The sequence below is a fragment of the Harpia harpyja genome, chromosome 4 (genome assembly GCF_026419915.1).
Source record: "Harpia harpyja isolate bHarHar1 chromosome 4, bHarHar1 primary haplotype, whole genome shotgun sequence".
NCBI classification, from domain to species: Eukaryota; Metazoa; Chordata; class Aves; order Accipitriformes; family Accipitridae; genus Harpia; species Harpia harpyja.
This window is the reverse complement of record NC_068943.1, coordinates 32,133,962-32,160,528: the sequence shown is the minus strand read 5'-3', so window position 1 is coordinate 32,160,528 and position 26,567 is coordinate 32,133,962. Positions and strand designations below refer to the sequence as shown.

The 26,567-nt window shown below is 38.5% G+C and overlaps 1 protein-coding gene across 1 annotated transcript; it reads left to right on the top strand.

The window, feature by feature from the left end:
• The first annotated feature begins 908 nt into the window (after positions 1-908).
• SUCLA2 (succinate-CoA ligase ADP-forming subunit beta) lies at positions 909-25,396 on the top strand. Its single transcript, XM_052786122.1, has 11 exons — positions 909-1,100; positions 3,099-3,282; positions 14,014-14,113; positions 14,310-14,472; positions 17,261-17,389; positions 17,838-17,976; positions 19,342-19,503; positions 19,585-19,727; positions 22,341-22,461; positions 22,771-22,859; positions 24,587-25,396. Exons 1-11 carry the CDS (start codon positions 1,014-1,016, stop codon positions 24,659-24,661), a joined length of 1,392 nt encoding a protein of 463 aa, XP_052642082.1. The 5' UTR covers positions 909-1,013; the 3' UTR covers positions 24,662-25,396.
• Positions 25,397-26,567: the final 1,171 nt, after the last annotated feature.

Genomic DNA, 26,567 nt, shown 5'->3' with positions numbered 1-26,567 from the left:
CCAGTTATTGGATAATTCCAGTTACAAAACTCAGGAGACTCACTGCTCTGGCATGACTTTCCTTCAAATCAGATCTAGCTTTGACATTCACAATGTATGGAAATAACTGCATTTTTCCTTATTATTGGTAAAGGACATTTCTCATTCTGGTGAGAATAAGAATTCCGGTCTCCACTCTTTTCCTAATTACTGTTTTCTTCTAAAGGAAAAAGCTTCACCTCCTTGTGAGTCCCAAGGTCCGTTCACTGGTTTCTGCAGAGACGTTCTGTCCCCCACTTAGGTTCGTTAGTGATGTGACTCAAGGTACACCATGGTAAGCATACACATACTAAATTGCAAAGGCAGAGGCGCAGCTTCGAGCTGCGTGAGGCAGAAAAACCGGTTTTTGTGTCGCGGGCAGAGGAGCCTGGTTGAGGGGGAATGAAGATGGGCTGCAAAATAAATAAAATAGAAATGCTGGGTCTTCAGTTTGGTTCAATAATGGATGTGCGTGTGAGCTGTTGCACGAAGACACCCTGAAATACAAAAAAAAAAAAAAAGAAAAAAATTCCTCAGAGTAAAAAATATTGTCAAATTTTCCATTTTGAAGCAGAACCAGGGCGGGGGTGGCAGAAAGGAGCCGGGGCCCTCTCCTCCTGCCTGACGCTCACTGGTGTCGGGTGAGTGCGGTTGTGGCTGGATTACAACGCTTTTTTGAGGATCCCTGAGGGAAAATAACCTTTTTTTTTAAAACAAAACCGTTGAAAAACGAGAGGCTGCGAAGGGCGTTAGCTGCCCCCTCCCGATTCCTCCCCGTCAGTCCTCCCCAACAGGGGGCAGCACGGCCGATCCGGGCACGAGACCATAGAGTCGCTCCTTCCCCCTTCCCAGGGCGCCGCGGGCGGTTGTTATTGAGGGAGAGGAGTGGCGCGAGCGTTTCCTGCTCCACCCCGTTCCCTCTGTCCCTCTCGCCCCGTCTCGGTGATAGCGCATGCGCGCTGGAAGGGGGCACCTGAGGGCGAAGGGGCTCGGTCATGGCGGCCTCCATGATCTGCAGCCTGGTGTCGGCCGGGCTGAGGGGTAACGGCCTCCGCGCTGCTCTGGGCACCTCCACGGTGAAGGTAGAGTCCTCTGGGGAGCGGGATGGAGTGAGCGGGGTCGGGTTAGAGCCGGGCGGGCTGGGGTCGGGGTCGTTCCCTGGGAGGCGACGGCGGGAGGAGCGATCGCCTCATCCCAACTCCCGCCGCCGTACTGCTCTGCCCGGTCGCGGCGGTGGGGCTGGCAGCCCTGTGCTCGCCTTTGGCGTACGGTCCCCTCCGCAGCTGCCGTTCTGGGTTGTGGCAGGTCTTCCCGGCGTGGTTCCCTTTTCCTTGCTTTCCAAGCCCCCACCCCCCTTCCCTAACTTGCTTGGAAATCCCAGTGTTTCCATCTCCGCCGTCACCGGGACTCGTACGAGGGGTTGGGCCGTGCCAGTAAAACTCTTCTTGCAGCTGGCATCTCCCCAAACTTCCGCTCTTGTTTCCTGTGATTGCCTTTTGGGGGTACGGCCTTGTTTTTGGCTGCAGAACCCCTGGAAAGCCGTGTGAACAAAAGAGCCGTGGAGGTCTGAAGTGCATAACTCTCCCTGCGACTTTGTTCTCCTTCCACATATGGAGGAAGGTTGCTTCGAGTTCCCCTCTCGTGTTTCGCACAGCTTCCCAGGGCCCGGCTGGTCAGTCAGCGCCAGAAACAGCAGCTACAGCGGTCAGCACCTCTCACTTGGGTTTCGTGCCAAGGAAAAGGCCTCCTGTTTGCAGGAGTCCTGTGGAGGTTAAATCGGCTCTGTCGATCCGCTAGCTTGAAATGCCGTAGTAAAGCTCTTGTGTTGTCTGCACGCTTACCTTATTTAAAATGAAACAAAACCTTAAACATCCAGTCTGTTAGAAACTTCCTAATACAGGCTGATTTTGTGGTACTTGTACCAATGGAACATACTAAAAAAAAAAAACCAACAAACCCCCACAAAATTTTGCTTCTATCCGAGTTTGTTTTGTTGTCTTTTTACCTTGACTTTTTCAGTGCTAACCTGTGTTCATGGATTAGCTGAATTCAGTTGGTTTGCTGTTTCACGTGTGTATAAAATTAAGGTCTTGTTCCTGTACAGTGAAATATGAAAAATGCAGCAAACATTTTTTTAGTTTTGTTGTTGATAATTTTCTTGTTATGAAATACAGTTACTTGACAAGGTACCCTTTGGAAATCTATGTCGTCTTAAAGTCCATGAGTGGCTGTTCTTTTTAAAAAGGCATCGATCATGTAGTACTACTTCTGATCTTTTATAATCAAAATTAGTTTCTCCCTGAACTACTTTCTACAAAATACCTATCAGAAATTCTCGGAGTTCTGTACATCACTTTTGCAGATGAAATCAAGACTCGTTCCACATTGGAACTTCCTGGATTGAATGTTGAGCATGTTATATTTTACTTGGCACTTGAAATGTTAAAGTTATTTGGCACTCTTGGCAACCCTCTCATTCAGTGTAGATGTTTGAAACAGGTCGTAGCTAGTTTTTTCTGTTTCGTGATAATCGTATGAAGGCTGAATAGTCTGTAGCAAATTAAATTCACCAGGTACAACCACTGAAGGTGGTGTAACTTAGTTTCTGCTGCCCCTCCTTCCCAGGGCTTGCTTAGCTCTTAGTTTGGCAGACACAGGCAATTACCAAAACTTTCGAACGAACCTATTCTGTGTGCTTTTCTCTGTTCTCTTATGCTTCCAAAATTCCTCAAAGTTCTTTTTGCTACAGATATATTCCTTAAAGTACTTAAATACTAAGTACTCAAGGGTGTTTTAACACTGCCAGTCCTTGTCAGTGCTAGCAGCTTCACCAGCTCTTTCCCACTGCCCCAAGAAAACCTCACAAAACCCAATACCAAACCTGACATGAATGACTGATGTGGAAGGGTAATGTACAAGAAGTGTAGGATTAAGTGTTCAGGTGTTTGCATTGGTATGCTAAACTGTACTTGTTTAATATGTAGACTTTTTTAACTTAAACAAAGAGGGCAGTTTTTCACAGCACAGTTATGTTCTTTGTACTTTTTGTTTTCTTTTTTTTTTTTTTCCTTTTCCTTCAGGTGCTTGGTGGAAGTCCAGGAATACTCAGTAATCATGGATTTCAGGTGCAACAACAACAACAGAGGAGTCTGTCGCTACATGAATACATGAGCATGGGACTGTTGCAGGAGGCTGGCATTTCTGTTCCACATGGACTAGTTGCCAGGACACCAGACGAAGCTTACAAAATAGCAAAAGAAATAGGTATAATATTAAAGAGAACATATACAATATAGGCATGGGATTGATACAAGGTGTAACTACTTTTTCTGTCTTTCCTGGTAAGACATTTCTTGGAGTTCTGGATATACCTTCTCTTTAAGAGAGCCTTTCCTGTGAAGCACCTTTCTTGCAGACTTGAGTATTTACTTTGGAGCTGACATTTTCTTAATCTGAAGTTTTCTAATGCTTAAGATTGCTCAGTGCACAAGCACACAGTGAAATCAGTTAAGTGACGTAGTTTTAAAGACACTCTCGGTTGTGTATTGAGACTTGTTTATGAACCTAAACTGTGTCCTGAAATTTCAATGGGGAAGGACTTGATTCTACTTCCACTAAAGGCTGTGAACATATGTTTCAAGCACCATCATTCCCATAACCCAGATGCTGCAGATACTTTTCCTGTAACTTGTGAGTCTTGTTTAGAAGGAATGGGGCAGGTATAAATTGTATTAGCCTAGACTAATACAACTACCTAAACTTCTTTGAGATGAGTAATAGACTCTCCTTTGTGCAAATCCTGGATTTCTTTTTGCTCTCAAGCAAGGTTAGAGGAAATCTTGTGTGAAGAGCTTCAGTGGTGGTGGCAGGTAAGGCTTCTGTAGTCCAAGATCTCATATAGAACAGAAGATGCAAAGCATACTTACCTTTAGGCTGCAGAAGAGGAGTAAAATCCTACTCCTTTGTGATCGTGCTGTTCTGGCAGAATGCAACTACTTCATGCAGGAGGGGAGAACTTTGATTGCTTGTAGTTACACGCTAAATTCCTGGCTTGTTGATGAAAAAGCATCCAATCTCCTTTGCCTGGTTGACCTTTAATTTTGGACTTGACTCTTCCTATTAATTTGCCACTTTACCTCCTATGTGTCTTAGTAAAATTTTTGTTTAATTTGGATGTAATATAGAAGTCAGCTTCTATTGTTTGAGGCATTAATATTCTTTTTTTTCTCTTTTTAAAATTTTTTTTTTATTTTAGTTTAAAGCTTTTTCCCTCCCTGGAAAAAATGCAGTAGGCTTGTCACACAGTTTTAATGAAGGACATTGCTTGTCATATTCCACTCTCATATGCAAATGCCTAAATCTGTTTTCACCTCCAAATGGACACATTTGTAGTGATTCCTGGGGTTATAGATTTTCTTAGATTCGTTTCAGTTTCATTTGTAGATTTGAAAAAGAGGAATAGTTTTTTTTCTAGAGCAAATTATGCTGCTTTGTAATATAGAAGGCAATTGAGAAGCTGCTTTTCCTTCAGATCTGATGCCCCAGAAATTCAGGTATTGTCTGCCTGCCTTCTTTGTCTTGTTCCCATTAGAGAGTAAATGATACAAAATTATAACTTCATTAGTATGAAAGAAAGGTGTAAAATGCTTCTGTTCTGAGAATGCCTTAAAATTCAGACCCTCACCTGTTAAGGGTGAGCTTATAGCGTGATCTAAACTTCACAAATCGGGCATAGCCCTTTGCTTACATTAATATCTGCACAGATGTTCTGCGGGTGGCGAATGAGACAACGTTTGCCTATGACTCTTTAATAGACAGCAGGGAAACTCGCAGGCCGCGATTCTTTTGTTTTGTTCCTTGTTCAGAGAGGAGTCCTGTAGCAAAGTAGGTTGTCTGACTGCTGGTTTATAGCTCGCTCTGATCCATGTGACGTCAGAGGTATGCCTTTCATCTGGAGTATGCGACTCTGTGCAACTTCTTGGGCGTCAGAAAAATGAAGTTGTGAGGTGTATGGGTTGGCATCCTTTAGTAAGCTAGAATAAAGGAATTCAGGGCTTCTGGTTGTCGGCCATATACTTTGTTTAAGTTGGTGTGTATTTGACGCTATGGCTTTCTTTGGCACTTGAGATGAGGAAGGGAAGACTTCCCAAAAGGAGAACACACTGAAGGAGCTTGAGTTTTTGAGGCATTGCTCAAACATTGTCCAGAACTCATTCTGAATGGTGACAGATTACCCTTTGCTCCAGTGTTTTGGATTTCTTTGTTATTGTAGCTATTTCCCCACTTGTTTTCATTTATTATGTACTTAAAAAAATCAAGCCAAACAAACCAAATCTCTAGCAGAATGAAGAAAATCTCACTTTTTTTTGTCCACCTGCTCATTGTTTAATTTTGTTGTGTAAGAGTTGTTGCTGGTAGATATGAGATTATCTTTTGCTTCTTTTTATGTGTCAAACTGGTTTTTCAAATGTTTGTCTAAACCGTTACAAAGATAGTTGGTAATACTGCTTTCTCTGTCTCCCTAGTGCTGATCCACATGCTCCCGATAACCTTTAGTCAGAAATCTGCTCTCTGTAAACTTGAGTTTGGCACTGGATTTCCTTCCTTTTGCAAATGCCTCACTTCAGTTAGAAATGGGTAACTTTTTATCCCAATGTATAACAAATACAACCTTCTCATTAACGAAGATTAATGGTTTCGCTGTGGCTGTAGCTAAATCAGTGTAACCCTGTTGTATGAACAAAGCCAAAACTTAACCATACATTTATATATACTATCACTGCAAGGTAACTAGTGTGTGGTAGAGTCAAGCTGAAGCATATGAATGTTGCAGTTTGTCTTAAAGTCTAGTTAGAAGAGTGCACTAAATATTCTTTAAATAAAAAAAAAAAAAAAAGAAATTTGTTAGAATTTCATTCAAAGTTATGCCTATCTTGAGGTCTGAAGTTAGATGAAACAGTCTGGAAGCCACAAAGGTTGCTTCCTCTCCACCTCCCCAGTCTTTCTTGTAATAAATATTTTTTTCTGCCAAAGACCAAAGTGTCCTAAAGAGAGCAAATTGTTTACCTATATGTGAAGTAATTTTGAAACATATGTGAAGTAAAACACAGTATTTGAGCTTGCATTGTTTTCTTCCTTATAACATTTTTCTAATATTTTTAAAGGAAACTGAGATGAAATTAGATGCAATGAGCAACTTTTGAGCAATGATGACAGATCACCTATGGTTTGAGTCTTAAGGAAAAAACCTTAAATTTTTTTGCTGTTTTTAAAAAAAAATTGATTTCTGCTGCAGCTATCAGACTTCTTAAAGTGCTGTTTTCAACTCAGATTTCTGTTCTGGCTGGGTTCTGCAAATGATTATTGTTTTGCTTCTATTTTTTTAAAATCTTTCCTGTTGCATCATGGGAAGGTTGGCCATTGTAATCATTAATTTTTTCTTTGCATATTTGTTTGGCTGTTGAGAGTCATCATTGGAATTTGTTACTTGTCACAAGCAGCTTTTCGCTATAAAGAACCCTCCCTCTCATTTCAAGTAAATTGTTATCGCATACTGGTTCATGAAACTATTATTCTTTTAAAATAACTACTACTGAATAAGTCAGTCCCGTGGAGTAGGTTTGGACCTCCTGTAAATGTCACTGCTCACTTTTCCTCCAGTAGTTCACTGTCTCCGTTCAAGACTTCCAAATCTCATTTGTGCCACTGAAAGAATGCATTCTACTCAGAGCTGAGAACACTTGTATCTGATGAAGTCTTTAAACACTTCATTGATTAACAAGAAAAAGAAAGAAGTATTTTTAGTTATTTGTGGGCTTTGCAATATGTGGCTCTTCATATGTTACATGAGCGTCTCACTTAAATTTTGAAAAAGCCAGCTGAGTAAATTCTGTTCTAGAGTGTTGATAAGAGGCTGCAGTATGCCTTGATGGTTGCCTCTCAGTTCAGGGTTTACTCTCAGCCTACGGGTGCATTCCAGCTAGCACTGGGACCGGTGCTGATTTAGAAGCTGATAGGCATTTGTTATCAAGAACGTGACTAATGACCCTGAAGACTTATTTCTTGAAGAACAGTTGCTTCATCAGTGTGATCACAGATAGCTTAGCAGAACACACTCTTTGAAACGTATAGTATTGCTGTTTGTTAAGATAGCATCTATGTAAGTGTATGTGTTGCTGTAACTGAAGTTTTGATGCTTCCTGACATCTTCCTCTGTTAACAGTTGTGTGGAAGGGAGTGACATACTGTATGCCTGTAGAAAAGCCTGCTTTTCTTTTATAGCATATATTTCTATTCATGATGATTTGAGAGGTAAGACTTCTGAAGTGATTAGTATCTTGAAGCAGCTTTTGTGTTCCCGTAGTTTTGTAGGATTTTAGGATAGCGAATCCCACGGCTTTATGCTTATGGCAGACTGTCAAATTTTAGTAAAATAAAAAGCTGTACAGAATAGGAGGTGTTGAAATGTTAGGCACTGAGATTCTCACCTTTCTACACCAGAGTTCTTGAAAGGAGACTGAAAACAATGGAGTCTGGTGCTACTTTTGCCATTGCAGTTTAAGAGATATAGTCCATCTCTTTATCAGTGTGATTTATAAGGTAATGATCTTGGTATGCTTTCTACAGAATGACTCAAGTAATTGGCTTGGCTGTATTCCTGCAGACAGTTCTGTGATTAACAGATGTTTCTTTTCAGACCTTTTAAGTTCTTTTCAATGTTACTGAGACCTCTTAAGTTCTTTTCAATGTTGTTTATTTTATTTTTTTGTCTATTGCTTAAATATCCAACCTGTATCTGTTAAAAAAGAAAAAAAAAAGTAGTACATAAACCTGGGTAGATCTGTAAATAGATTTATTGATCTCAGGCTTGATTTAGTCAGAAACCAAAGTTTAGTACAATGTGTACAATGATTTTCTTAGGTAAAGTACTAGCATTTTCTTACTTATTCTTTTGAAGAGCTAATAATTCCAGGCACTGTGGCACAAAAACTGGGGTGGTTTTCTCCTTAGTGTATGCCACACCTTCCTTGGTAGTCTGTGATTAAGTTTTTTTTCTTTGTTCTCTGTCACACTGAAAGCTCACATCTAGTTTTTTGTTCCTAATACTTGTTGGTGGTTTTGCCATTATCCATTTTCCCTGTTTGTGAATTATCTGCTTGACTATGTTAACTGATGTCTTTTAGGTTGTCTGTAGAGTCTGAAGCTCCAGAGCGTTTATTCAGATGCTGTAGGATGTGGATGATGATTTAAGGTGGCAAAGTTGTGCAGAAATTCCCCAGGTGTTAAAAAAAACCTGCTGTAGCGGTCAGTGTTAAGTAGTTTTTTCCAATTATGTTGCTGCTTACCTGATCAAAATCTCTGGATAACCAGCAGTAGCAGTATAGAAACCAAACATTTACTTGAATTCTGGCGAATGCTACTTATTTGGCATCTGAAGCTTACATTTTGCTTCAGCCTTTGCTTTCTTCTATAGCACTTCACTCCTTTGAAGTTCTATCAAAGCATGTTGTTGATAATAATTCACTAATTCAAAAAACTTGTCTAACCAGTGCATTCAAATTTTGACTGCTGTATTTTAATTGCTTAACTTAAGCTGTTGCCAAAACCAAACCTGTCTTACGAGTTGATGAAAAACTTGATGCAGCTGATTAATATCGGGAAGTGTTTGTGTAGAAAATAATATTTTGTAATAGCAAAACATCTTGTTTGCTCTCCTGACTGGTATGGTCCTTTCAGTGAAAGTATGAAGATTCCTGGCACATAAATATTTCAGTAGTCATACTTTTGATTTGCATGCAGTGATTCTTCTAACACTCAAAAGTTTCAAATGCTGAAAAAATGTAATTTTGAAGTTAAATTCTAAATAGCTGTACTTATTAACAAAACGCAGACGGTATACTCTGAAGAGATTCTCTGCCTGTGTTGGCGGAGTTAGGGTCAGCATACTCTTTATGTCGAGACTTCTGTTGATAATACATTGTTAGTTACAAGCCCATCTTTTCCCTCCCTAATTCCAGTAAATACAACTACGTTGTTTAAACTTAAAATTTTTTGTTATATCTGTGCAACAGGAAAAAAAACTGGTTTGCATTATAAATGGAGATATATTCTTCCTGGAACTAAAAACTTTTATATACAGAGTAACTGAGGCAAAAGTTATGTGTCTCTCTCTCCCAGGGTAAGTTTGCAGCTGAATGGTAGTTGAGAATTTGATTGGCACTTGTGTTATTAACCTACCACTGCCTTTTACTGTTGTCTGTTTTGTCAGAACACATTAGGCTTGCATAGTTATGAAGGTGTTTATAATACGTGAAAAGCGGTACTGCTGCTACAGTCAATATCGGACAGAGAAGTGGCAATTAAAGTGATTTGACAAAAGTCAGAATGGGAACTTGTAAAGCAGACCATTTTCATAAAGTTTGTCTGCCCTAATTAGACTTTCTACTTGCACGGAGAACTTCAGAGATACAACGGAACAACAAGCCTTCTTGCCTCTTAATAAGCTTATCATAAGGGTTGTATTTTACATAGGTCAATGCATGCATGCAAGGAGAGAGAGGCCTTTCTCCCAGTTTGAAAGCTTTGGTTATGGAATCAGAAATTATTCCTTCCAATAAATAAATACCAGTATTGCTAGAAAAGAAGATTGGGCTGTTTCCTGTCTGTATCCTTTCACTGTCTAGTTAATAAACAATTGTTGAAGGTGAGATCTGTACTGTTAGTCCTGTATCGATTTTTGTTGTCCTGAACAGACAGATGCTAACTTAGTCTTCTGCCGATTTCAGGCACCTGTTCTCATTGGTATTTACTGTTAATTTTCAAAACACTTCCTGATTCTTTTCAGGTGTTTTACTTGCACACACTTTTAGTGCTAACTGCCATTAATATGTTAATGCAGCTTTTAACAAATGCTTGTTCTGAGTTTTGTGCATTGGTGTCTAGCTTGCTTGCCTGAGCCGTACTACAGGTTTGTTATTTTGTTCTAGAGCGCGGTGTTAAGGCTTTACAGTTTGTTACTGCTGCTGAAAGCAGATGTCCTGCTTTCTGTCCTGCTCACTTCAGTGCCCCTGTGTATGTGCCTGTCACACGGGGCACAGGCTTGCAAAAGTACTGTCGGCTGGATTAGCTTTTGCCTTCAGCTGAGTCACTCTTCTGATACGCTTCAAGGCACGATTGCGCAAATTCTTGTGCTGGCACAAGAAAGGAATCTGGAGTGAAAAGCTGAGGACGGGAGGCAGGATGGGACTGCTGCTGTGGTTTAGTGTTGGCTGGAATAAAGTGTCCTGACTTTGTATGTGGATACCTGCTCTAGGGCAGAAACTGCTATTTTTTTATTGAAACAAAAGCCTAGCAGTATTTTAAAGCAGTGTAAGCAAAAAAGAAGGGCACAACTGTTGGTACTGAGTAGAAAACTGTTAGCTGCTGTTTCCAAATTTTTTCTTGGGTTACTCTGTATCAGCAGTTCTCTGCTGTGTCAGATTGTGTGATAGTGCTGCAGATGAGCTGTGTGACCAAATATTTCTGTCCTCTGGTTTTAGGGTCACTTTAAATAGGAGCTGTAGGAAAAAAATGTTTATGAAACAATAAACTTTCTGCATGGGTTAAGTTAAGGTTTTCTTGGGACATGTTATCTTAAATTATCTTAAATTTTGTTTTAGGAACATCTATGCAGCTTAATTGCTTGTAAACATAGCTGGTCAAATAATCCTTGAAGTGTTACATGTTTATGCAGTCAAGCAGCTAGTTTGCTTGCAGTGCTGTAGGAAAACAAATTACGAATCATTAATATCCTGCTCACATAATGCTGCAATTGTTGCATTCTGTTGCATAAGGGATAGTCTAATGACAACTTTGTTATGGCCAAAACTGACTGTGAAGAGTTTAATGTTCTTTCTCACAGACTTTTTTCCGGATGTCTTGTATGTTGCTGAAGTGTAATCATGCATAATAATTGAATTCTTAATATCCAGTGGGATCTGGGAAGTGGTGCATCTAGCCCAATACTCTGCCCCTCATGATGGCATACTATTTAGGGAGATTGTTAGCCTGGCTATTTTCTGCAGTCCATACCCCTCATTTTCCCCCGCATTCATAATTGTTGTCTTAGGAATATCAGAAGGAACATCTCTGCCCAGTTCCTTTTGAATCTCCTATTCTTCTTTCATGTCTCCTGGCAGGCTTCACTATCTTCTGTGCAAAGAAGTGTCTCTTTTTCTTGCACCTTTATAAAACTGCCTTCCCTTGGTGGGTGGCTTTTGTTTTTGGCTGGTGTAGAACAGGAAACAGAATGTATGATATATGTGTAGTTGTGTGTTCTTGCTATGTATGTCACCAGGTATGGCTAAAGACCATAATGATAGAATCATGGAATGGTTTGGGTTGGAAGGGACCTTAAAGATCACCTAGTTCGAACCCCCCCGCCATGGGCAGGGACACCTTCCACTAGACCAGGTTGCTCAAAGCCCCATCCAACCTGGCCTTGAACACTTCCAAGGATGGGGCAACCACAGCCTCTCTGGGCAACCTGCGCCAGTGCCTCACCACCCTCACTGTGAAGAAGTTTGTCCTTACAACTAATATAAATCTACCCTCCTTCAGTTTAAAGCCATTACCCCGGTCCTGTCACTACATGCCCTTGTCAAAAGTCTCTCTCTGCATTTATTGTAGGCCCCCGGTAGGTACTGGAAGGCTGCTATAAGGTCTCCCCTTGCTTTGTTCTTGCTCCTTTGATAGATTTAAAGAAGTGCTGAGCTCTTTTAGTCCCTTCTTGTAAGGCAAGCTCTTCATATCAGTGATCATCCTAGTAACCTGTCTTCCCCATTGAAAATTACTTTTATGATCAAGCCCAGAGTTAAACGTAATGTTCCAGCTGAGATCTTACCAGAGCTTTAGTTGGCATCTGGTTCTGACTTGTTCAGATTCTGGCCTTTATTGCTAGAGAAGTAATTGCTACAAAGAAGGTGCCTGTGGGTGAACTTCATGGCTTTCCTGAAAACTTCTCTGTAGAAGCAGCTTTTACCTTCTGGACTTAGTGTAGGAGATGAAAAGTAGGGTGGAGAAATAGGACCCTCTCTTCTGAACTTCCTAGTGGACTGTAAGTTAAAACTCTTAGTCTTGATTACTAAGTATATCAGTTCTGATTCTTTGTCAGATATAAAACTTCTGTAGAAAGCTCAAAATAGTAAAATAATGCTGTGAATATTTTAATTCTTAAAATATTTGAGTCACTTCAGAACCTTGTGAAGGAGCCTAGGTGGATCCTCTGTGAGCAAGGGAGCAAGTGTGGGGTTTGTGTGGTTTGGTTTTGTTGTGGTTTTTTTTTTTTAATTTAAATCTCTTCAGAAAAGAAAGTATTTCCTCTCTCTTTTATACTAACACTAAGAAGTCCTGCTCTTCCAAATTTTGTGTTTGTATATACTTACAAGGTAAATTGTTTTCAAATGGATGGAACTTTATTTTCAAGCTTGCATATTGGAGTATGTGGCTTCATTTATTCATGAAGCTACTGTTTATAATCTTACTCATACATGAGGCTTAGTGTTTCCTAAAGCAAGCTTTGTACTTAAAGTAGTTGCATAAAAGTTAAGTCTTGTTTTGCATGGCTTCTATTAAGCATGTTAACTTACTTGATTGCCGGTACTTAGTAGTTATAAAAATTAGTTATCTTCAGGAACTGAATTAAATATTAAATAATAGACAATAGTAAATCAACATATACTTGCATGTTTATAACCGTCATGCTTCTTGTGCCAAAGAACTTGATATCAGTTGTGAATTCAGTGATCTGTTGTTAGGTAGACAGTCAAGAAATAAAATCTACAAGTAGCTAGTTGGGAGTAGTAAGTTGAGCATTCCCTTTGCTTATAGCCACACTAGCTTGTGATATTATGGAAGTTTAATTTTATCTGGCCAGGCAGGATACAGGTCAAAATAGGAATCAACACAACTTTTTTGTGATTGCCATAATCTTTTTCAGTATACGTAGCGGCTAGTTTTGCTTAAGTACTGTAATTTTTCTTTGGCTTTTCCATGGTTGCCTTTTCACATCCAAGAGAACAGCAAGTTCTCTCTTTGCTTGGAAAGACTGGAGTGGCTCAGCTATTGGTGGCATGGAAGAAGGTGGAATGTGGTGCACAAATGTGAATGGGGCAGCTCTTAACATCTTGCAGTCTAGCTGCTGTCTGCAGCGTATTCAGTGTAATTGAACTTGACTAATAACTCAGGGCTTTGTTTTTCTTCCTTTATCACCTTAAATGACTTGATGAGCTTTTTTCTTTGCTTTTTGTCTTTCAATGACACTTCAGAATATGCCAGCTGATTTTGATTATATTCTCATACTTCATTTTTTAAACCCAAATGCACAGTCTCCCCTACCTAGAAGAATATTTTGTAAAGGATTTTTAAATGGTTAAAGCCAACTAAAAGGCTTACTCTGCCTGCTCTGGGAAAAATAGTGGATTTGCTTAGGCCTCCGACTTCTGCAAAGTACTTAAGCTTATGCATCAGTGGACCTGCAAGTTGACTTGGGTAAGTGCCATAGGTACATGTTATTGCTGAGAAGATAGTGGTTACAGGTATAGGGTATTTGTACTTGACTGAGGGAAAATCTTGGATTATGGTGTGTCAGATACTCATTTTCATCTTGTTAATAGTCTGTGAGATACTAACCATTTCTTACTGGGTGCTTAATCATTTGTGATTCAAACACATGTTAAAGATATATCAGAACACTCAAAGTATCAACACTTCTGGATACTAACTCACCAAGGTTTGTTCACAGAACAGCCTAAAGCTGCAGTTTGTGGATGGTTTGAGACTTTTGGAATAACCTATGTGAATTACAATACAGTCTTTGATTCACATATTTGTCTTTTGAATCGGAGGGGGTGGGGGTGGAGAAGGGGGGATAAAATGAAAACAGCCTTTATTATTCTACCTGGGGCAATTTGTTTTAGTAGTCACAGATGACGAATTTTGGGTTTTCTTTCATTCTAGGTTCAAAGGATCTTGTGGTAAAAGCACAGGTTTTAGCTGGTGGTAGAGGAAAAGGAACATTTGAAGGTGGCCTCAAAGGAGGAGTGAAAATAGTTTTTTCGTAAGTTGTTTCTAAATTATCTGACCAAGTGGAAAAACATCAAAGTTTCACATTATGAGTTGAACTTATTGCTTAGTTTAAAATCAGTGTTTTAATAATTAACTTTAAAATAACAAAAATTAGATAAGATTTTTTTTATGCTACTTCTATTTTTCCAGCAGTTTCTTTGTCACATTCTGAGCTTCTTTTATTCTAGTCCAGAAGAAGCAAAAGATATCTCCTCCAAAATGATTGGAAAGAAGTTGTTTACCAAGCAGACAGGAGAAAAGGGCAGGATATGCAATCAAGTATTTATCTGTGAGCGCAGATATCCCAGGAGAGAGTACTATTTTGCAATAACAATGGAAAGGTCTTTTCAAGTGAGTAATATGAGAAATAGAAGTAAACTAATTAACTTGTTATAGCTGAATTTTTAAAAAAAAACAAACAGCAAAACTGTTTACTGTACTGGTCACTTGCTTTTCAAAATCAGAAATATGCATGAGCTAATTCTTGTTTCCTAGTATCTCTGATTATATGATTGCCTTAGTTTTTAAATGCTTTAAAAATGTAATGCTACAATTTAAATTTATGGAATCATAAATGAGTATTGGTAGCCCCAACTGAAGTTCAGAGTCACATGGCTGAAAGGGAGATGGGTGGAATGAGGGGGTTATTTTCATTTTGGTTTTAGTTCACACTTACCTACCAGATGCTCATACTAGAGTTTAGTTTAAAAATACAGCTATGTGTATGCATGTACATGTACACACTATTTAAGCGTGTCAGGAACAAGATAAGTAAAAGGCTTTTGGAAGAGCCAATGGTCCTGGATAAATCAAACATCCTTTTTGTCCAATGTGTGGAGGTTCCTAGGGGTGCACAATTTTGAGAGTGCTGGTAGCTTTCTTATGTCAATACTCTTCAGGAACTGGTAAGAAGATTTGGGCCCAGAGGTCTGTGTTCAGAGCTTTCAGGAAGACGAAAGCCATAGTTTCTCCTGCTTGTACGTTCTGTATGTGTGGGTATGTAGTTTTTTAGGCTACAATTCAAACGCAGGTACTGAAATGTGTCAGTGTATTTTTTGACAGACTGGTGTTCCATTATGGAGCATAGAGCATGAATTGCAAAATAACTTCAACAAAGCCAGGGTATAGCAGATCTTGGAACTTTATTTTCTGAAGCTCAGCAAAACCTGATTTTGGTCTATCCAGATGCTCAAGAGTTTGCAGAGGCACTGCTCTTGGTAATTAGAGGAGTATCTCTTTCATGATATTATTTCATGAGTATGAAATAATTTTCTGTGGAGGAATGAGGAAACTAGTCTTACTCTTTTTTTTTTTTTTGTTGTTGTTGCAAAATTAGGAGTTAAATATTGTATTTGTTCCTTCCTCTTCCTTTGTAGTGTTCTCTCTGATAGGAAAGTATCAGTTGTGTTGGGTTTTGGTACAATTAGGTGACTTAGGCACCTACATTCTGTCGTACTCTATAATACAGAGCAGGGAAGATCCAAATGCTACAGTACTCACCCCAGATTTACCACAAGGTGGCATTAAAATACTGTAAATGGCTGGATTTTATAATCTTAAAATTGTGTAAGCAATAAGCAAGCATCCTTATGGAAATAAAATTTACTGTAACCGATTTAAGCAAATTAGATAAAGAAGGGAAATGTATTTTCCTGACTTGTTCTTGCTCTCGTATAAAAAAATAAATCTTATTAGTGTATATTGAGCATAACTGTGTGGATTATCGTCTTTTGATAGGGATGTGCCTTGTTTTTACTGCTGACTTTATAAGTCATGTTTTTAGATGTGCTTGTAATTGCTGTAACTTGTCTAGGATGCTTATGATGAGGAAACGCCTTTCAAAAGAAGGAAGTGTGAAGATTGAATAACACAATGTGTATTCCTGATCTTGCAAACCTCTTCCTTTAAGGGGGGAAGAAAGTCTGTAAAACAGTCAGTTGAAAGTGGAACTTGATATCTCGGGTCTTACTCGCCAATAGAGGCAAGACTTCTTATGTTTTAAGCAAAACTGTGCAGTTTGGTCAATTTTGTGGAATGATGAGTTATTTTTATAATGTGTTTGTAGCTTCCTGCCTGTTCAGGGTATGAATATCCAGAAATGTTCATTGTGTTGAACCTTGCTGTTAGATGCAGGATAATTCACCATCTGTATGTTTCCATTTGGAAGGATGGTGATGGGAGGGGAGCGGTGTGGTTATTAGTCATGTTTTCTGAACCAGTGGCACACTTTCTGTAATTAATTGTCAACAATTATAAGGCTGTTCAATGTTTAAGACCTGTGCTGATATGAAATGCTGCCTTAGTACACCAGCATAATCCATGCACGGGTGGTGATAAGGGAAGGTAGTTTGAGATGATATGAGTGAGTATGTCTTTACTGTAAACTGGAGGACTGTTCCCATAGGGAGAGATTTTTAGGTGCCATGGTAGTGAGTCGTTGATGCTTTTGTTGAGATTTAGATAGCTTTTTAAAAAAATCTATGCTGCAAATGTTATGAATTCTGATTTCTTAATTTCTTTTATTATTGAATAATTGAGTGCTGTTTTGTCAGAGCTGCGTGACTTATTTTCTGTGATGGCTACAGTTATTGAGCTTTGTGATCCTACTGAACAGGAATAGTTTGCAGTAATCTGTCCCTCGGTTCTGCAGACCAAGATTTGCCCTTGGAGTTGGAGCATGGTGGTGTGAACAAATGAGTGCCTGGCACTTGATGTGTGTTTGTGTAGGGGCGAGTGGAGAAGGGGGAGATGAGAGGCTATTCTTTTTCAGGTGACAACCTAGGAGATAAAATGCATATAATTAATAAGTCGAATCTTTCTATCAAAATTTAAAACTAGTGTGCCTGTGTTAATTGCTCTGTTGCTTCAGTGTATACAAAGGAAAGTTTTCCTTGTTAAAAGAAGTTGGACCCAACATACACCTTAGAATTTGGAAAGTATTATTAAAAGGTTTTATATAGATGTATTGAATAGGTAGTAACGTTCTCCTCAGAGCATACAAGTAAAATGCCCAAATAAAAAAATTTCCAACTAACAGCAAGGTTTTATTGCTGTAAGGTAACTTATGGGAAGAACTAACTTTCAAATGTGTGGTATAAAATTACTTATGCTTTTTTTTTTTCCCCCCTTTTTCTTCTAGGGTCCTGTGCTGATAGGCAGTTCTCAGGGTGGTGTTAATATTGAAGATGTTGCTGCAGAGAATCCTGATGCGATAATTAAGGAACCCATTGATATAGTAGAAGGCATAAAAAAGGAGCAAGCTGTTAGGGTAATTGTTAATGTGGAAAAGTACACATTAGCGAGGATGGGAGGATTGCTTTTAAATTTTGTAGTGTGCGTGCATTCAACCTGCTGAGTTGTCTTTAAACCCTTTTGACATTTTGAAACAGATTTGAACTAGATACTTAAGTATTTTCAGGTGATAGTCAACGTAAATCCATCTCTGCATGACAGTGCTTTATCTAGCTTTTGTATAGCTTTGTAAAGGTATATGGTGATGACTTTTTACTAGCTCTTTTTTAGGATAAGTGCAGTGTCTTATATTGAAAACAATCTTTTCAAACCCAAGAGTTACTCTCTTTCCTGGAAGGGAGGAGAGGTTCTACATCTACAAATTCAGTTGACACTGAAATAATAGCTAAACCGGGACATTCCTAATTTGTAACTAAATCAAACCCCGAACATCAGTTAACTGATAACCAATCTTTTACTTTCAGCTTGCCCAAAAAATGGGATTTCCTCCTAATCTGGTCGATGAAGCAGCTGAAAATATGATCAAATTATATAATCTCTTTCTGAAATATGATGCTACCATGATAGAAATAAATCCTATGGTGGAAGATGCATCAGGAGTTGGTAATGTTTCTTCTTCATATTCTTCGTGTAACAGCTTGACGTTTTTGTAAATCTTAGGTAGTTGCTTCGCACTGCTAAAACTTCAGCTGTATACAGCAAGAGGACTTAGCATTAACATGGTATGTTGAAAAATGAGTTTAATAAAGCATATAAATTTGAGAAACTAAGCATAGTAGATATCTGCTCTTAATTGCTAAGTAGGTTCTTAAGTTTAAATAGGTTCCTTTTAAAAATTTTTTATTTCTTTAAAAAGAACATATCTTCTGGTCTTGAGTGTTTGGCTACCCAGGGTAAGGCATTCCTGGAAATTTGGTCTTTTCAAAATTCATTAATTGAAACTTGAGCCGTCTTGTGTATTTGAAGTTGGTACTGAAAAGGTAACCAGAATAGTAGCATGTTCTAGAAATCTGCTGCCTTTACTACTCAGGCATCAGAATGACCGATTGAGTTTGGTATTTGATGTATTGAAAGACTATAGGTGTTTAAGTGATATCTTGATGTTTATCAGGTTTTTAGCATATCCAGTTGCAGAATAGTTAGTTAACATTCAATCACAGCCAATTCCCCTCTCACCAAAAAATAAGTCTGTGGAGAATATTTGTACTTGAACTCAGGTACAACAGTTTAAATTTAAACATGAATGTAGTTCCTTCATCGAAGCTTACAATTACTCTCCTGTTATTGTTTTTTTTTTTTTTAAATAATACTGCTTAAATGAACAGTATGGAGCAGTCTCTCCCATCTGTTTCTTGTGCGTTGTCATTTTTATATCATTTGTAGTGAGGGGTAGAAATGAAGTTTTACATTTGTACAGACAGAAATTTAGTTCTGATGTAAAGAATACTATAGGTTTTCCATGTCACCTGCTGTATCTAAGTGAAATTTGCTTTTGTGTGTATTCTTCTGACACCTGTTCTTCCAACTCAGATGTTTTTTCATTGTGTTTCTGTGTGTTTACATGCATGCACACATACTATATATTTAATCTAAAAGCAGAAAACTAAGAGGCATTAAAAAAACCCAAAGTGGAGACCTTCTGCAGGGATTAATTTTATGCTAATTACTGAAGCATAATTTGCCCAGATTTCTCAAACAGCTTGTTGTAAGCTGCTATCTTTAGAGTGTCTCAAGAAATACAGTTATCTTCCCTTTTTGTGCAGTTAAAGGGACTTAACTGATTGTGTGGGTAAACTGGAAAGAATCTTGTATTTACATGCAGTGCTAAGTGTGTCTTTTCAGCAAAACTTTAAGTTTGGACTGCATGAGCTAGCTGCCAAGTTTGACTTAACATACTTTAACATATTCATGTAGCAGTTGAGCTATTATTCTAGTATTGAATGATGGTTTGTTTTTTTTTCCTTTCAGTGATGTGTATGGATGCAAAGATAAACTTTGACAGTAATTCAGCCTATCGTCAGAAGAAGATCTTTGATATGCAGGATTGGACACAGGAAGATCAAAGAGACAGGGATGCCGCAAAAGCAGATCTCAACTATATAGGATTGGATGGAAACATAGGCTGCTTAGGTATGTTCTATTTAATGAATTTTAAATGTCTTAATGGATTTATAAACTGAATTCCTAAATGTTATCTTTATTCTCATATAGTCAATGGTGCTGGTTTAGCTATGGCCACAATGGATATAATTAAACTTCACGGCGGAACTCCAGCAAACTTCCTTGATGTTGGTGGTGGTGCTACAGTGCAGCAAGTGACAGAAGCCTTTAAGCTTATTACCTCTGATAAAAAGGTGAGGGAAGAGTTGGCATATCAGGGTCCTACACAGTGGTAAAACAGGCTATGATTTGAAAGACAATGCTTAGTACGTGTTCTCCAGAAAACATGTTTTTATAAGCATAGAATTAAAAAGGTAAGAAAATGGAGATGTTAGTTTAATCTTGGTGCAAATGAAGAAGGCCTGAAAACCTGCTGAATTTTTTTCCTTTTTTTAAAAATAGGTTCTTTGGCTGTGTACTAAGTAGGCAGTTTTGTGTCCTCCAGTTGAAGTTACAGCTGTATTTGAATCTTCCCAGAAATCTTTGAGTCAGAAACTCCCCCCGCCTGCTGTTTAAACAGAAACCAGTATTCTGATGGGTTTCCATTTCTTTTTTTTTTTTTTTTTTTCCCCCCTTTTGGGCCTGTTTTGCAGCTGGATCTGTTTTGTGCATAGAGTTGTAGAGATGAATGTTCACTGTGCTGTGCACAAACAAGATTCTAAGGTACTAATTATATGTAATGTAAGATAAAATAACTTTGTAGTGGGCTTGGAAGGGCATTAGTGTTTTATCCTATCGAAAGTTTATCAGAAGTGTTTGAATATTAAAATAATAAACTGGTTGAAACTAGAGGAAGAGCTTTACCATCCCAGAGAGACAATCTGAGGACTGGATTGATATCTACATAGAAGTGCTTATCCCAGTGGGAACTTGATGGCAGTTTGGGACTTTTAAAAAGAAAGAAAAATATGAAAAAGAGGTAACCGAAAAAGGTGGGAGTGACTTGCAGGACCTGATAATGGTATGCTACTTTTGCACTAGAATTTCATGCACCACTTGCTCATCTTTGGAAAGGGGCAGCAACAAAGAGTGAGTGATGTAACAGAGGAGCTTAGTCTCTTCCCCATTGGAAAGATTTTTGTTAACAGATGCAGGGTCTGACACACTCTCCAAGAGTGTTACAGAATCATAGAATCATGTAGGTTGGAAAAGACCTTTTAAGATCATCGAGTCCAACCGCAAACCTAACACTGCCAAGTCCACCACTAAACCATGTCCCTAAGTGCCACACCTACATGTCTTTTAAATACCTTGGGCAGCCTGTTCCAGTGCTCGACAACCCTTTTGGTGAAGAAATTTTTCCTAATATCCAATCTAAACCTCCCTTGGCACAACTTGAGTCCATTTCCTCTTGTCCTATTGCTTGTTACTTGATAGAAGAGACGAGTACCCATGTCACTACAACCTCCTTTCAGGTAGTTGTAGAGAGCGATAAGGTCTCCCCTCAGCCTCCTTTTCTCCAGACTAAACAACCCCAGTTCCCTCAGCCGCTCCTCGCAAGACTTGTTCTTCTTCACGTTCTTTCAGCAAACTGAGGGAAAAGTGAGGGACACAGGCACAGAGCACCTGAATTACAGAGAGAAGAGGAGAAGAAACTGGGAAGAATCTGGAGGTTGCTGATTTGGGACAAGTTCTTGCAATGTGAATTCTCTGCTGATGCACGGACAGAGGATGTCCAAACAGACGACTTAATATATCTTTCCCTTTCTGTCTTCCTTCAGCTGCTCACCGTTTTATCAAAAAACGATGACTGTAGCTGGGATTCCTGGTGCTGAAAGTCAAACAGCAGTACAGCCCACTGATGTCATGGACTGCACTCTGGCTGGCACTCTGGGTTCAGTTCAGGGTCGTTTGGAACAGCCTTCTAGGGTGTCAGTCTAAGTTGCCTCTACCCATTAGTAGCAGGAGCAAGAACAATGTCACACAGCTGAACTAGTCTTAATTGCAAGATAATGAGAACCCAGCTATTAACCAGTTGCACGTTCATGTTTTGTCTTAAGTTTATTCTGTCCTCCAAGGCTGTCTACCCGTTTTTGCTCCTACTTTATTCCATCATTCACCATTGACTGTGATCTTTTTACCCCTCCTTTCCACCACTTGAGCAGGAAAAGACTTTCCCTTAACCTCAGGCTTAGTCCTCCTGAATAAAACATATTTCAGATAGCTTCCCTCTAAGCATGCTAGCTTTTAAGTAAACTGTATAAACAGTGTCTTGTGTATGAGTTTTGTAAATTTTCTGTGTTCTTTTAGCATGGCTTCTTCAGTATATGGAGGTACTAGAGTGGGAGGTACCGCTGCTGGCGTAATGTTAGAAATGGAAAGAGAAACAGTTGACAAATTAAGTTGTTAAATGACTTTACTGAAGTTTCATTTGTTTGATTTACTTGAAATCAAACAGCTCTCTTTTTATTAATGATGCTCAGAATGTTCTGAAGTAATGTACAGTGCTGGCTTTGTACAGAAAATGAGTGTGTCTCTTCAAGTAGATGTCCAGAATACACACTGGGAGTGAGGGAAATGGCTATTGCCAGCAACTCGTGCTGGTTTGAAGGACAATGTGGAAGTTTCTTGGGGCAGGTGTTTTTGCAGTAGGGTTTTCTTGAAGTAACTGTTCTGCTGTTTGTGACTTTATAGAACTGTACTTTTGTTGCTGATGTTCTCTAGAACAGAAAAGTTTCCTTTCTTTCACAGAGTCCCTTGTTACACTTACAGAGCTTGAATTTTACTTAGGCTGAAAGGCTGAGCAGTGCTTTTATCTGATGTGCCTCTGGCCATTTTTAATGTGAATATTGTCATTGATTCTGTAGGTACTGGCTATTCTGGTAAATATTTTTGGTGGCATTATGCGATGTGATGTGATAGCACAAGGCATCGTTATGGCAGTAAAGGATTTGGACCTAAAAATACCTATTGTGGTACGGTTGCAAGGTGAGTGTGCTTCAGTACATGTTAAATATATTTCTGTCCATATTGACAAATGTTCTTGAGCTTAGATAATACATAGCAAGTTGCCTGTAAGCTGAGGACTACAGAAAAATAAGGCAAACCTTGAATTTAGTTGGTGAGGATTGGCAAGTTAATAAAAAGAGATTTCCTGCTTTTATAACTACTGAAGTTGTTGTCTTCTAGATTTATTCACTAACTTAGGTCTGGAACAGGCTTCCTAGAAAATATGAGACTATTCTGGTAGTAGTAGTCTCCTGTTCAATAACAGTGGCATTTTACCTGTTTCTCAAGGTACACGAGTTGATGATGCCAAAGCCTTAATAACAGCTAGTGGCCTCAAAATCCTTGCGTGTGATGACTTGGATGAAGCTGCAAAAATGGTAAGATAGCTGGTTACAAATATTCTTTTCAGAACATAGCATCTGTTGCAGAATATTGAAGAGTTGAAACTCCATTCAATCAACTAAAGGTAGCTTAGGATAAATCACAGTGCCAGTTATTATCAGGGCCTGAAGCAAATATTTTACAAATTAGTAAGTACATATTTTGTAAGGAGAAAAACTACGCAGTCAGAAGCTATTGTACCCCAGAAATTTCTGTGTTTGGGACTTTTTTCTTTTTTTCTCCACTCTGAAAAGCAGGTTAAAAAATAGGTTAAACCCCCCCCAAACCCCACAGGTAAATGACCAGATCAGTCACTCTCCTTGGTAGGGGAATGGCTAAGAGCTTAGCTTTATTAATTAGAAGAAAATACTTAAATTGAGGTAGCTGAAGAATGCAATGTAACACTTCCTTTGATAGAGCACTGTATTTCAGTGTGCGTGATTAAAACCAAACATAGTTGATTGTCTGTTGCCTCATAAGGTAATTAGATAGACATTCAGACAGGTTGGTTGTGGTATTTTTTGTGTGTGGTTTTGTTTTGCCTGTGGTTTTGTTTCTTGGGGTTGAAGCTCTAGAAGCAGCTGTGGATTGCTTGGAGGAAGAACTTGCTTAGCGTGACAGTATGGTCCTCTGTTTTAAGGAACAGTATTAAGTCCTGCTATGCTGATCAAGCTTTGGTTGAGTCAGTGGAAATCTTCCCTAGCAGTACATATGGGTCTTTAAGTTATATTGCATCCACATAATGCATCTTCTAAAGCTCCTACTGAATCTAAAGTTCTCAGCTGAATCATGGAGCCATGCAAATGGAGTTAAAGTTAGTTTTGTATCTTAGATTATCTTTAGAGCACTTTTTGAAAGGGTTATAGTTGTTTTTGTATGTAGCCCATAGGTAATTCCTTAAGCAGGTTTATGTAAGATGATGGCATGAGTGGGAAAAACAAATGGATGAGGATAGATCAGAGTCATAAGCTGAGCATTTGAAGCAGTGATTATAACCAGTGACAATAAAAGTATGGGGTTTTTTCTACCTAAATATTCAACAGATGTCTGTAGCTTATTCTAGCTAACTAGTATTTTAGGTGCTTTTGAAGTTAGGTAATGTGGACAAGAAAAACATGCTACAAATGTGCAGCAACAGGGAAGATGAAAACTTTTGATCTGCAAAAAATTAGAGGGCACCTGGTGGATTTTGTATCCTGGGGAAACTGATAGTTCTGAATCTTTTTTTTTCCCTAAAGAACCATTTACTCAGTTATAACATTTGATTCTAAGCGGGAAGTAATTCATAGAGGTTTTGAGTTGTTATGCAAGAGAACTTGAGGCTCCATAAGGTATCAAAATAAGATCCAAAAATGCTTGCAACAAAAACTCAGAGGAGAAATAGCTTCTAGATATATAGGATCTCTTGCGAGTGGGTATCCCAACACCTCCCAAGAAAACAAGGTGGCACGTAAAAGTTTAAAACTTGTAGCATTTTATCAAGATACTTAGTTGTAAATGAGACCCAGACATTGTATAACTGTGTGAGATCTTTTCTAAAAGACTTGACTGATCTTTCATTTAAAGGTGATTAAGCAGCACTGGACTAAGAAATAATATTCCCCCTCCCCCCCCCTTAAGATCTTGCCCATGATTCTCTGTCGTTACTTTGTTTAAAAAGATTGGTCCAGCTCACTCAAGTTAGGATTGTTTTGAAATTAAGTCTTTCTTTTCTGTTTTTCAGGTGGTGAAACTCTCTGAAATAGTAACCTTAGCAAAACAAGCTCAGGTGGATGTTAAATTTCAGTTGCCAATTTGATCTGAGAAATGTCATGCCAGTGTCTAACATGTTCTCTGAAATACTGTGTTCTGTAGGATATTTTTCATTTTCTTGTGTGGAGGTTTTGATTGACAGGCGCACAAACTGAAGTACCTGGTGTCTAATGTTAACATTCAGAATGGTCAGAGTTCTTGTAAAAGTGTGTATTGCTGATGTTTAGTCCTCCTTAGTTGTTGTTCTCAAGCCTCCAGCTTCTGCTGCAGAATGTCACTTGCAATATACTTCTGCGCTGTCCAAAGTAAAGCTTCTGGTTGAAAAATAATTATTCTGAATAAATCCTGAAGTTACTTTACTTGTAAATTGTATTAGCCTTGGTGAAAAGTAAATATGACTAGATTATCTAGTTGTCCATGTGGAGAAATGTATTGAAACGGTATTTTATATTGGAGACAGTTGTACTTAGTGTAATGGACATGAGCAAACCAATCATTATTTATGAACAGGTGCATTTGAACTTGATAAGAAACATTTTTAGAAGTGCTTCACTGAAGTGGCTGGTAACTCTTCTGGACAACATGTTTAATCACTACAAAATATACCGTAGCACTTAGATTTTCACAATTTCCAGTCCTTACAAAAAAAAAAAAAAGCATCGTGTAGTTTTATATATGAACAAGCATTTACCAAACCTCAAGGAGACAGAATACATAGAGAATTTAAATGTCTATTGTACATCGCTAATAAAATTGTACATTAATAAAATGTCTCCCAGAACTTCTGCTGTTTTTTTCTTTATAAGTCACCATTTTGATAAATTGCATTTCCTCATGGATTAAACCGTAATGTAAGATAGAAAGCTAAAAGCTTTTTAGCAGTAAATCTACAATAGCACATGTTAATTTTTTTTCCTCCTTGAATTGCATTGCGTGATTAAAAACATGTGAACTCGCACTGTGTTGAAAAGCTTGGGCAGATACCATGCATGTAACATCTTACTAAAGAGGCCATAACTGATCTCTGCACAAACAAATGCGCAGGAAAATGTTGCTTTTTGGGGAAATGTTGCTTCTAGTATTAACCATTAATTTTCGTCACTTTACAATGCTGTTGATTTTGGCATTACGTAGAACTTGGATGGTGATCCATTTACCACTTAGTTTCCAAATGATGTTAAATTACTATTACTCATTTTTTGTTTGTGTATTTTAGGGTTGTGTGTTTAAAATGCTGTTTTCTTGGCTAATGATAGCATAGTTTTATCAGGAAATAATGAAGACTTGTCTACAGTGGGATTTCAAGGTGGGAAATCATATAATCATGAACTAGGGACTTAAAAGGATTATATGAAATGTGGGAAAACTTACAGTCATTCATATGTGGTTTTGAGGTAGGTAGGGCGATAAATGAAGAAACTTTAAACTAGTGTGGTGTGTTTCAGTAGGTTTTTTGGCAGTACTAAAGGAAATCAGCAGAAATTAAACTCACTCCAAATTTAAACTGGATTACTTTTGATCCTAGTTGGTCTCTCACAACTGACTACTGTGTGCTGTTGATCCAGCATGGTAAATTGGGCTTGTGGGTATGCTTGGAATTGCTTTTATTCAGTGGCCTTGAATGGAGTTGCAGAGATAACTAGTTTGAATAGATTTGTTAAGCATTGAATAATTTAGAGAACATAATTAATTTCTAGCATGTGGGTTTGCCTCTAGCCTTATTTTTTTACTTTTAAAATCTGTGTGGAATGGTAACGTTCGAGGTTCGTAAGGAGGTCTTTTTTTTTTTTTTTCTTTTAAACATGCCTGAACATACCAGCGTAATTCTTTCTAAATCAGAGGGAGGAACAATAAGACAAAAGTGACTTGATGTTGCCAAAAATGACAAATGGAAATGGTCTTTTAGTACAAATACTGGACTAGAACGGAGGCAAAACTAGATCCTGCAGTTA